Source organism: Balaenoptera musculus, chromosome 8 (genome assembly GCF_009873245.2).
Source record: "Balaenoptera musculus isolate JJ_BM4_2016_0621 chromosome 8, mBalMus1.pri.v3, whole genome shotgun sequence".
Classification (NCBI taxonomy): Eukaryota; Metazoa; Chordata; class Mammalia; order Artiodactyla; family Balaenopteridae; genus Balaenoptera; species Balaenoptera musculus.
In genome coordinates, this window is record NC_045792.1 from 103,705,177 (window position 1) to 103,717,717 (window position 12,541).

At 46.7% G+C, this 12,541-nt stretch overlaps 1 protein-coding gene across 2 annotated transcripts in view; it reads left to right on the top strand.

The window, feature by feature from the left end:
• The first annotated feature begins 1,010 nt into the window (after positions 1-1,010).
• Positions 1,011-12,541, top strand: part of PACS1 (phosphofurin acidic cluster sorting protein 1) — a 130,987-nt gene continuing 119,456 nt past the window's right edge. Inside the window, exon 1 of one of the 2 annotated variants that reach the window (XM_036860113.1) lies at positions 1,011-1,589. In XM_036860113.1, the coding sequence (XP_036716008.1) occupies positions 1,243-1,589 (347 nt within the window). In that variant the 5' untranslated portion in view covers positions 1,011-1,242. The remainder of the gene's footprint in view (positions 1,590-12,541) is intronic. The other variant, XM_036860115.1, reaches the window with a different exon arrangement.

Here is a 12,541-nt window from a genome sequence, read left to right on the forward strand (position 1 = left end):
TCCCCCTGTCCTGGGAGGTCTTTCTGACAGGCTAGACTACATTGGACCAGTGGTTCCAACAGGCATTTGCCAAGCACCGGGGAGGGAAGTCACATGCTGCTGCTGTACCACTGATGCTGGTCCAAGCCCACCATCTGGGGTGCCGGCACGCAGGAGGCTTCGAGATGGTTTCTGGAGCCGGGAGTGTGGGTGACTCCGGGGAGGGTGAGGCAGTTGAGTAAGGCCTCGGGAGGAATAGGATTTTAGAAATTTAATAAGTGACGAAGCAGAAAAACATCCCAAGTAGAAGAAATTGAGGGTAGAGATGGGGGCTTGGGACTGTGATGGTTCTTTGTGGCAGGGGGACATTAGGGGCAGAAAATAGGTGGTTGCCTCCAGGTGGGTCAGGGCTTAACTTCAGATTCACCCGTGCCAAAGGCCTTCTGAACTCTAGGTCCTTGAGCCCTTGCCCACACTGGGGAGAAGCGGGGCGGAAACTGCCGGGCCCACAGGCGCTCAGCCGGCCGCTGGGTCTCCATCGCTCCCTTCGCTGGTCGTGACGGCGAAGAAGCCCTGGAGCCGCGGGGGCGGGGGGGGGGGGTGGCCAGGGCGGCGGTCGGAAAGCGGGCTTGGGTGGGCAGTGGGTTGGGCCTCTGGTCCACAGACCCGAGAGGGCCGAGGCGCGCTCCCGCGATAGCCCCCTCCGGTCCGGGGCCGCGCCCCGGAAAAGCGAGGTTTCCGCTGGCTCGGCTGCCGCCGCCGCCGTGGAAAGGACGACGCGGGAGAGGAGGGGGGTCAGCGGGCTGCCGCCGGGCCGCAAACTTGAGAGGATCTGGCCGACGGCGCCAACCGCTGACCCCTCCCCTGAAGAGCGAGGGGCGCGCACGCCCACAGGCCCGCCCGGGGCGCGAGCGCGAGCGCAGCCCCGGCCCCGCCCCTCGGCGCTGGGTGGGGCGGGAGCGGGCCAGGCCTCCCCGCCCCCTCCCCGGACACGCCCACCCAGTGCTTTGGCGGCGCGAGCCGCAACTGGCAGCGGCGGGCGAGCGCGAGGACCGCGCGGCGCGAGGCCCCGCGCGTGCGTGCAGTCTCTCGCTCGCGCGCTCTGGCGGGCGGGCTGAGCAGACGAGTCGAGCCCCCGCCGCCGCCGCTGCCGCCGCCGCCGCCGCCGCCGCCGCCGCCGCCGCCGCCGCCGGAGAAGACTGTGCGTCCGCTCGGCGTCGCCTGATTCCCGTAACCCCCCGCCTCCCTACCCCCGGCCGGACCATGGCGGAACGTGGAGGGGCGGGCGGTGGTCCCGGAGGCGCCGGGGGCGGCAGTGGCCAGCGGGGCTCTGGGGTCGCCCAGTCTCCGCCGCAGCAGCCACCGCCGCAGCAGCTGCCGCAGCAGCCGACGCCCCCCAAGCTGGCCCAGGCCACCTCGTCGTCCTCGTCCACCTCGGCGGCGGCCGCCTCCTCCTCGTCCTCGTCCACCTCCACCTCCATGGCCGTCGCGGTGGCCTCGGGCTCTGCGACTCCCGGCGGCCCGGGGCCAGGCCGCACCCCCGCCCCCGTGCAGATGAACCTGTACGCCACCTGGGAGGTGGACCGGAGCTCGTCCAGCTGCGTGCCCAGGTGAGCGGCGGGTGGGGGGGACCGGGCCCTCGGGGGTCGCCCAGCCGGGTCTGTGACAGGCCCCCGCCTTCCCATTCCTCCCCGTCCCATCGCCCAAGGGGGCACCCCGACCCTAGATTCCCTTTGGCTGCTTTGCCGCCCGGCCTGGCTCCTGCCTGGCCGCCCGGGACTCCTCCCGAGGGGACCCCGCCCTCTCCTGGCATCCCCACCTTCTGTCTGGGGCCGGGGCCACCCTCTTCCCCTCGCTGAGCTGGGCCTTCTGGACTCTCAGCCCTGGGCCTTCTCTTGTTGATCTGACCGAATCCGGCCTTCCTGTCAGTTTCCCCGTGAAAGTCACAGACTCTTTTCCCGGCCTTGCCAGCTCCCGTGGGCTGTACATATGTTACAGAGATGTGGTATGGATCTCTTTAGACATTATTATTTCCCAGTATACTCGGCATGTGTCAAACTCGGTTGTCACCTTTTGCCAGGTAAAGCCCGTATAGTAACCCTTGGCGCCTCTAGTTTGTCTTCAACACACATGTTCATTTGTACTCCGAATACACACATTCTGTCCCGGCCTCTACGTCTTGTAAAAGTCCTATTTAATGTGTCTTCAAGTGTATTTTTCATCCTCTCCTCCCTCCCCACCCCCCAGTAACTGGTCACAACTTCTAGCCCTGCAGGGCTACATAAAATTACTGCCTGTTCCTAAATTCAGTCCATTCCTCTGTCTGTTGGAACCATCTGGGGACTTTCCTTCCATTGGTAAAATATACCTGAGTTTGGGATATTTTCTGTTTCTGTATTGGCAAGGCAGTCTTTCTCAAACTCTTTGGGGAGAGTGTGCAACATCCTACAGTTTACCCCTTGAACAGACACTGTGAAGCTGGTTTCACCCAGGAAGCCCAGAGAAGTGCCTGGAGGTGGTCTTTTTTGTCACCTGTAAACTGAGTTGATTCTGTTGTCTTGGAGTCTGGCTGGCTCCTTCGTCTGTCAGCCCTGTCTTGGGCAGATGGACGTGTAAGTGGGGTTGGGGAGCATTGTCTGGTTACATCTTCAACTCTTTATTTTTCTCCATGCCTCCCCCTTTATTTTGAATTGTTTCATGCATGCAAAATTATATATGTCCTAGAAAGGATTGTAAATAAAAATGACAAGAAGTACATCTCTGTACTTGACTCAGCTTGAGAAAGAGCATTACAATTGTGTTGAAGCCCTCGGGGTGCCACTTCCTGACCACATCCCCTTCTTCCCCCTACAAAGGTAAACATTATTCTGAATAGTGTGTCTATCATTTCCCTGTCTTATAAAATTAGTTTTACTGACATATGTGCATCTCTAAGCTATGTTTTTGAGTTGTGGATGTTTTTGGAAGTTTATATAAATGCTGTCATACTGTATGCGTTCTGTGGCCTATTTGTGTGTGTGTGTGTGTGTTTAAACTCAACATTAAGTTCGTGAGAATCAGTGTTGTATGGTGGCTCTAAATATTTTCACTAATGGGTAGAATTTCACTGTATGAATATATCATGAAGCTCCTTTTGATGAACATTTGGGTTGTTTCCTGTTTGTTAATACAAACAGTAATGCTGTAAATATTTTCGTCCAGGACTCTTGGTGCTCCTTGCAAAAGTTTCTTTAGGATGTCTTTACACGTAGGGGTGGAATTGCTGTTTGAGGGATATACGTCTGGAACATTTTTAGATAATGCTGAATTGTTTTCCATTAAGCCCCCCTCTACTCTTCGTGTCCCTTGTGTTTCAGCATTCACTTCACTGATTTATACTTTCTTTTTTCTCTGTCCTTTCTTCAGGGTAATCAGGAGCCACCTTAGTTTAGTTAGGTTTGGCCAGTACCCTAACACGCACCAGACGCAACTGGGAGTTTAGTATGTGGTGGTTTTCCTCTCATGGTCCTAAGCAGGCCTGCCGTTCTCTTTCTGTACAGGCCCGTCTATAGTTGAAATATTCTCATCTACTTCTTTCAAACATAAAAGCACTGGGTCCTTTCCTCCGTGGGTCCAGTGTTAGTAATGCGTGCTTGCCTGTTCTTCCGTCACATCCATCACTGTTTGACTGGTGACATTTGGACAGCTGCCTTCTCTAGCTTGTTAGATCAGAAAGGCGTGAGCCTACTGGCAAGAAGCTGCTGTGCAACCGAGGGGGATAAATAAAATCACTGATGGCTGTTGATTTCCAGTCTGTCCCTATTGGTCACTGAAAGGTCCACACAATAAATGATTAGCCAAAGAAACAGCCAGGCATACTGATCAAATCAGTCATTGTTATGTTGACTTGGTGTGAGAGCCTTAGACTGTCTTGTTGTTTTCACCTGCAGGGAGCATGCAGTTCTGTCATGTCTACCAACCAATCTTTGGGATTGTCAGCTGTCCTGCTCTGACTTTTTTTTTAACCGGCACCCTTGTGCCTCCCAGCTCTTTGTGGAACACTTGTGCTCTTTGGAGCAGGCTGTTTTATCTGCAGGATGGAAAATAACACCCTGTGGGGAGAAAATGGCCTGCTATTGGCCCTTCCAGTGATTCGAGTCATCCAGTTAATTTGAGGTCTCCTTGGTGTGCTTGTTCACGTTGTTTGGAATGTATTGGCAGCGAGCACTCTGTATACAGCACGCTGGGTATCGTCTAGGATTAACATTCTTGTCTTGTATAACTCAAATGAGACACAAATGTATGATTTATATGCACTTGAGAAATGCAAGCATGATCGTATGATCTAAGGTTGGATATGTATAAAATGTCCTGGGATTCAGTCTTGTGAAATTGTCATCCTCTTCCCAGTGCAGAGAAACGAGTTGAAAAGTCGAGTGTTAGGAAGGTCATGCTCCTTTTCTTGATCCCTGTAGAAATATAATTTACTTTCGGGAAAAAAAAACCAAACTTTCTCCTTTATTAGATGTTTAAATAAAGTTGTTGTTTCTCAGGTATGTACTCTGCTCTGACTTAACAGCTACTAAATTCTCTCAGAATCCACAGTATTTTTTTTTTTTTTACTTTTTATGAATGAAGAGCATACCTATAGTTGGCTTTAAAATAATGAAATTGTTCTTTTCATTGCCATTTTTACCAGCATTTTTTTAAAATAAAAAGATGGTTTTTGTCCTGATAGTAGATTTTTATTCTCACAAGGAATTTCAAAATTTTAACTGAAATATAATTTAACTGAAATATAGTTGACATACAATATTATGTTGGTTTAATTTGCATTTGATTTGACATTTGCATACATTATGAAATGATCACCACGATAAGTCTAGTAACCATCTGTCCCCACACCAAGTTATTACAGTATTATTGACCATATTCCTTATGCTGTACATTACATCCCTATGGCTTAAAATAAAAAGATCAATACACGTCCATGATTAGAAATTCAAGCAGTACAGAAAGATGGAAATGGTAAAGGAAAGCCCCAGCCCTGTGTCTCTTCTCACTCCCCAGAGGTAACCATTGTGAAATACAGTTGGCTGTTGAGATTCTGTCACCAGCAGGTAGGTCTGTTACAGTTCCATTATGAAATTCACGGCTTTGGAAGTTGACGCTGTTTTCTCTCCACACTAAGGAGTGCTCCCTTGTCTGTGGTCCAGAGTATGGACGGTGGTGTGGCGCTGTCGTAGGCACCAGGTGGCAAGATGCTTGATGTTAAAGGAAGGGTTCTAGAGTCTCATTGATCCCTTCTCTTTGGTCTTTGTATGGTGACATTTCCCTTGATGTTCTTTTCTCTTTTTGAGTTGCTTAAGTAGGAGAGACTGAAAAATTATTCAATTTCCTAAGTGTACAAAATTTCCTCAGGGGTGTAAAACTGACTATCAGGAGACAAAATGTGCTCTGCTGTATCACCCACTAACTGTATCACGTTTGTCTTTGAGTACAGAGCACATTTGCATATCCTTATCTCTGTGTGTGCTTAGGGAAGGAGTTCAGTGGTTATCAGTCACATTTCTCCTTTAGACCACATTTGGAAAAAAAAAAAAAGAAAAAAAAAGGGAGGTGGCCATGGCTAAGTTTGTGTGACTGTCCTGCAATAGAAGTGTTAATTTCATGAAGGCACTTGAGGCCAGTTACCCCTCTAACCCTGAAAGCACTGGGCAAGCCAGGATGTATTGCTGTTTGTGCTTCCTGTGTGCTAGGGCAAACTCTCCCACACCTCAGCGTTTTCATCCATTGGTTGGGAATACTTTTACTTACTATCCATTCCAAGATGTGGGTGAAATAAATATAAAATAGCACCTATAGATCCACAGGAGAAAGTACTTCTTTTTTTTTTTTTTTTTTTTTTTTTTTTTTAGAAATTCACGTTCTTTTATTTATTTATTTATTTATTTATTTATGACTGTGTTGAGTCTTCGTTTCTGTGCGAGGGCTTTCTCCAGTTGCGGCAAGTGGGGACCACTCTTCATCGCGGTGCGCGGGCCTCTCACCATCGCGGCCTCTCTTGTTGCGGAGCACAGGCTCCAGACGCGCAGGCTCAGCAATTGTGGCTCACGGGCCCAGTTGCTCCGTGGCATGTGGGATCTTCCCAGACCAGGGCTCGAACCCGTGTCCCCTGCATTGGCAGGCAGATTCTCAACCACTGCGCCACCAGGGAAGCCCGAGAAAGTACTTCTTAAATGAGATATAAAGTAAATGTAATTGATCAAATAAGAGAGAGCTGTTGAACTTTCTTTTATTTCCCTAGCGTTAAAAGTCTTGGAAGCTTATTTGTATCTTAAAAGATTTGAATTTCACATTGTGAGTGTTGTAATAGAATATGCTCTCTATCGGAGTAATATAATCCACCGTCCCTGTGGAAGCTCAGATTCCTTAAGTCAGAAAGAGAATGACTTTCACAGAGTCTGTCTTACATGTATTGATTTACAGATCTTTTGGACACATTAGTGGTTATGTGATTTCCTTTTAAGCTAGATTTCCAATTTCTTAGCTGAGCCAGTAAGCTGCCACTGTTATTACGGTTGGTGCCGGCTCTGTGTGCACCAGGGAGGTGCAAGCCAGAAAGTGTTTGGGCTGTGTCTTTTCACTGCTTCACCCCAGGAGGCTTGTCCTGTTTTGGCCCGGACTTGAAGGCTCCGTGGGTCCTCTGAAATTTGGAGTCGGCTTGGCTTGGACCTGTGGTGTCATATTCTGGGAATACTTTGGGAATCCAGGGAAGCTGTGGGAGTGATTGCAAGAGTTGGTCTTTTTCCAGTGTGAGTTCGGAGTGGTATTAAGGGCTCTTGAGAAAAGACAGAGTTTGAAGTTGGCCTTAAAATGTCTTTCAGAGCCCACTGGGCTGGAATTGAGCAAGGCAGTTTGGTTCTAGCTTGGCGAGCCCTGACGCAGTCCTCCCTTCTCCAGGCCTAATGAAAGGAATAACCAGCATAACTTCAGAGGGCTTTAGGGAACCAATGTGTGTGCCTGGGCACCAACTCTGGAGTCATTCACAGGGCAGTTATCTGATGAGAAAGCCTGCTGGACCTGCTTTCCCTTTTACGTTATTACAAACCAGAGAATAGCTGTAGTCACAGCCACTTAGGCAGACACGTGCCTGGCCTCTACCTTGGGTAGCGCAGTAGAGAAGGCCAGTAAAAGATGACGTATTGTTGCTGAGCTTCTGTATCTTCTAGAAAACAGTTACTTAAAACATTTTGTTTGACATGCAGTTATGTCTTAAGATCATAGGCTATTTCATCTTTAAAGCTGTGCTGTTCAATACAGTAGCCACTAGCCACATGTGGCTGTTTAAATATTAATTAAAATTGAATGAAATTTAAAATTCTCTTCCTTAGTTGCACTGGCCACATTTCATTTCACACCAGTCACGTGTGGCTGGTGGCTGCCATATTGGACAGGGCAGATCTAGAACATTTCCAGGACCACAGAAAGTTCTGTTAGATAACACTGTCTTAGAGAGAATATTGCCTAAGTATGGGCATCTCTGGTATTAATATTTATGGCTTCTCCTTATTTGTTTAATTAGACTGAGTACTCAGTCTGTCCTCTTCCAAGTTATTTTAAAATGTCCCCTTTCTTCGCTATTCCAAGGGCCCATTAGTTTTCTTTTGTTAGTTTTCCCCCTTTAAGTGTTGTTACCTTCTAGTCTGCTCACTTCCTCCTGGAGGGAATTAGCTTCCTGGTGCTTCCCTGTCATATGTTTCTCACAATTTTAGGTCTTAGTCAATATCTACAGAGAAAACTGTCTGGAGGCGTTCACTCCAAAATGGTTTTGGATGGTAGGATTATGTGTGATACTAATTTTTGTCCTTGTGTATTTTTTGGTGATTTCCAGACTTTCTATAACAGACATGTATTACAGAAAAGACCAGTAAATGTTGTTTTAAAAATATATATTTAGGGACTTCCCTGGTGGTGCAGTGGTTAAGACTCCACCCTCCCAACGCAGGGAGCCTGGGTTCAATCCCTGGTCAGGGAACTAGATCTCACATGCATCCCACCTGCTGCAACTAAGACCCAGTGCAACCAAATAAATGAGTAAATATTAAAATAAAAAAGTATATATATATATATATATATATATATATATATATATATATTTAAAGATGCATATCAACTCTTCTCGGTTGTATACGTACCTCAAAGGAGGGAACCTTACAAATTTTATATCGCGATAAAGATGTAAAAAATAGGATTTATTGACTGGATGACGACATTGGGGGGAGCTGAGGTTTCACTCCACTCACCTTCCTTTCTTGGTTCTAGAGTTGCTTGTTCATCTTTATTGATAGCAAAAATGGTGACTGGAGAATGCTCTAGCCTGCTGCCCACCTCGTGGTGTGTGGATGGTGAGGAACAGGTGAGGAGGGGGCATTGATAGAGGCACATTAGTTATTTGATGTCCGTGTAGCTTCTTTTATTTTATTTTTATTTTTTGTTTTTGGCCACACCGTGCGGCATGCGGGATCTTAGTTCCCTGACCAGGAATCGAACCTGCGCCCCCTGCATTGGGTGCGCTGAGTCTTAACCACTGGACCGCCAGGAAAGTCCCATGTAGCTTCTTTCAGATTGTAAAGTTTTTAAATACATTAAAGGTCAGAATATCTGAGTTTAGTTCTAGTAGCTTCACCAATTTTTCTGACCCCGAGTACTGTTCTTCCTCTTTTCTCCTTGGAAGTAATGATCCTCCACGACTCCCAGATGAACCTGTGTTTCATTCATCCTTTCAGCACTTTCAGTTCTGTAAACAGAGGCACTAGGTAATATCCAGAGCCTATTTTGGCAAAAAAATTTTTTAGAACTGTGACAGACCTCTTAGCAGTTACACTGTGAGTGGTTTACCCCGTATGTTTTTTTTAGTGACCTGGTGCAGGTATAGGTAGGCGTGAAAGGAGTGTTGTTTTAAAACTTGGTTCCTATTACAGCACCTGCTCCTGTATTCTTAGTCTGCAGACTCCTCCGAATGGCAGTCTGCCTCTCAGAGCAGTATTCCGAGCAAGACTCCCCCCAGGTAACAGTTTGGATGTGGTTAGAGGAATGTTAATTGTCCCTGAGGAAATTTAGTCTGGTTATTGTGCTTAGATGTAGGAAGGTGTTTTTTCTTTACAGTTTTTCTCCAAGACTGTGTGTGTGTGTGTGTGTGTGTGTGTGTGTGTGTGTGTGTGTGTCTGGCTTTGAGCTTCCTTTTGTTCCTTTTTTTATAAACGAGACAGAGATTCTTTGTAGTGTTTTTTTTGTTTCTGTTTTTTTAACAGAAAAGGCTTAGGACATCAGTTGTCATTTATTTGGTCCCTCCTCCTGGACCTTTTCCTGTCTGTTGTTTAGAAACACCAAATGGCTTCAGGGGTTAGATAGTAGCTTTTTCCTCCCATGTCTGTGATTTACGGTGCCTGGAAAGCACATCGCACTCCCTCATGTGTAATTCTACCCATCCTCTGCGACCCTGATCTCCTCCCAGAAGGTAACCACTAGTAGCAGTTCAGAGTGATATGTTAAAATGAAAATCAAATCATGTCACTCTCCTGTTCATAATCTTCCCAATTCATTCATTTAGCAAATGCTTGTAGACCAGCCGGCATGTGCCACAAACAAAATCCTTGATCTCATGAAGTATACATTCTGTTGGGTGAAGATAAGAGACCCTATCAAATAACTTTTCATCACACTTAGAGTAAAACCCTTTTTATGACTTCGGAGATACTTTGTGGTGGGACTCTTCCCGTGGCTTCCACCTCATTGCTACCATTCTCCCCATGCTCACCTGGCTCTGGGCAAGCTGGGCCTGGGCGCGGTCACCCTGCCTTTGGGCTTTTGCACTTGCTGTTCCCTCTACCCGGAATGCTGTGTCCCCAGATCATCGTGTGGCTGGCTCCTGGGTATCATTCAGGTCTCAGCTGACCTGCTGCCTTGGAAATCTTCTCTCACCTGCCCATTCCATTCTGGGAGTTTATAAATCTTCTTCACACCAGTTACCATCATCTGAAATAATCCTGTTCATTACTTTACATAGTAGTTACTTTATAGGTGCTTAATGGATACATTTGTCAATGAACAGTGCCTGTTTATTTGTAAAGTTTATTGAATGAAAATCTATCCTACACAATTCTTTCATACAACAAATATTTTTTGAGTATTTCTATATGCCAAATACTGCTCCAGGTGCTGGGGAACCAGCAGCTGGTTGACGAAGTCCATTCTCTCCTAGAGTGAACATTCTTGTGGAGGGAGACAGATAATAAACACGTAATTAGGTCTATAGTGAATAGTCCGGTGGTGAGTAGTGCCATGGTGAAAGACAAAGCGCAGTGGGGACTTGAGAGGGTTGGGTAGTGTGGTCAGAGAAGGCCTCTGGTGAGGTGCTGTTTGGGCTGATGCCTGGGTGAGGTGAACCAGACTGCTGAGCGTCTGCTGTGTGCACAGCACCTCCGCAGGAAGGGAAGTCAAGGCCCAGGGAGGTGAAGGCAGTGCTGCAGGGCTCCCCAGTTTAGAAGTAGGTGGAGGGCTTCCCTGGTGGCGAAGTGGTTAAGAATCCGCCTGCCAATGCAGGGGACACGGGTTTGAGCCCTGGTCTGGGAAGATCCCACGTGCCATGGAGCAGCTAAGCCCGTGCGCCACAACTCCTGAGCCTGCGCTCTAGAGCCCGCGAGCCACAACTACTGAGCCCACGTGCCACAACTACTGAAACCCGTGCACCTAGAGCCCGTGCTTTGCAACAAGAGAAGCCACCGCAATGAGAAGCCCGCGCACTGCAACGAAGAGTAGCCCCTGCTCGCTGCAACTAGAGAAAGCCTGCGCACAGCAATGAAGACCCAACGCAGCCAAAAATAAAATAAATTAATTAATTAAAAACAAACAAACTTGGTGTCCCCTGAGCTCTGTCTGGTTCTCATGGTTGACAAATAATATTTAATGCTTTATACTTTGTAATGTTGGGATTACAGAATGCTGCTTTATTACCAAATTATAGACAGTGAGAGGCTTCGTAGCACAGTGGCTACAGGTGTCAGTTCTGGAACCAGTTAGCCAGGATTTTAATCCTGACTCTATTGTTTACTGTTTGAGTGACTTGGGCAAATTACTTAACCTCTCTAATGCTTAATTTTTCTCATCTTGTAAAATGGGCATAATAATTGCCCCTACTGTTCATTTATTATGAGGATTAAATGAGATTAATACACGTTAAGTGCTTATGTGGCACATAGAAAACACTTAAAAATGTTACTATTACTCTTGCTGTCTTTACTGCCAGCCTAGCTTCTCTGTCTCTCCCCCACACCCCTCGAAAAACTGCTTTCTGTCTAGAATCAGGGCAACCTTGTTTATATTCTGATTTCCTCAGGGGGACCATTACAAGGTCTTGGGTTCACTTTGGCCACAGATCCTGCCAAACCCCAAGCTTAATAGACTAGAAAGTCAAAGGAAAATATTTTGGTTCTCTGAAGCAGTGGCTGGGTCGGGATCCTGTTTCTACATCCTGCCAGCTTATATGAACGGAAGAGATGGTTCAGGCCCGGCCTGCAAACCACAACTTTGTTTTGAGCCAACTTGACTTGACAGCTTCCCTATTCTACCTGCTGACTTCTTTAGCTCTGCTTTGGCAGCCAGAAGAACAACTAAACCGGTTTACAGCTAGCCATTTATCACCAGTAAAAGCTGAGCGACTCCTAGGAAAATCAGGATTTAAACGGAGTTGATCTTTTTTCTCTTTTCTCCTTAAGCTTTCCTTTTTATGTCTCAAACTATAGAAAAACTGTATTCTACTTTTGTAGGAGGACCTGATAATACATTTAAGGCCTCTTGTGAAACATTTGGATCTTTGCATACATGTCAGTTTTCTCCTTTAATAAGCACCAAGACTTTTTATCTTCCCATTTTGGTTAGAAACCCGCAAATATATTTATGTGTTTCTGGTTCTTCCTTGAGAATATATACATAAAACACCGATTTACCTCTTCTCAAGTGTGGATGGTCGTGATGAATGGGACCCTCATGGCGAACATCAGGGCTTGAAATGAAGAGTGTGGACTGGTACGTGGTGCGTAACTGTCTTTAAAGTCATATGTTTGCTTTTTTAGTTCTGTTTTTGTCTTCTTTTCTCCCTGTTGCTATCAACATGCCTTCTTTCTGCTTTGTTGCTTCTAATATTCCATGAGCTGAAGAATCATATAGTCAAATATGTTAAGAAGGAATGGGCTCTGAATATGAGGCTAAGAGTAATGGGCAGTGTAATCTGAGAGCATGAGATCCACAGCAGGGCTGTTTTGCTCACCTCTTGGTCCAGTTTGTGCTCTAGAGGTAGGCTTGCTGGTGAGTTGAGGGTTAGGGTTTAATCTTCTATTACTATTATGGATTAGTAAGTAAAGCCCTATATCTCGTGCTTAGTTAAATCTATTTTGATTACCTCTGGGCAAGTTACTTTTTCTCCTGATTTTTTTTTACAAGTGGGGATACCTTTTTTGGCCTTGTTGATTTGTTATGCAGAGAAACAAAATATTTGTAAAATGTTTGAGCATCTGTATTCATA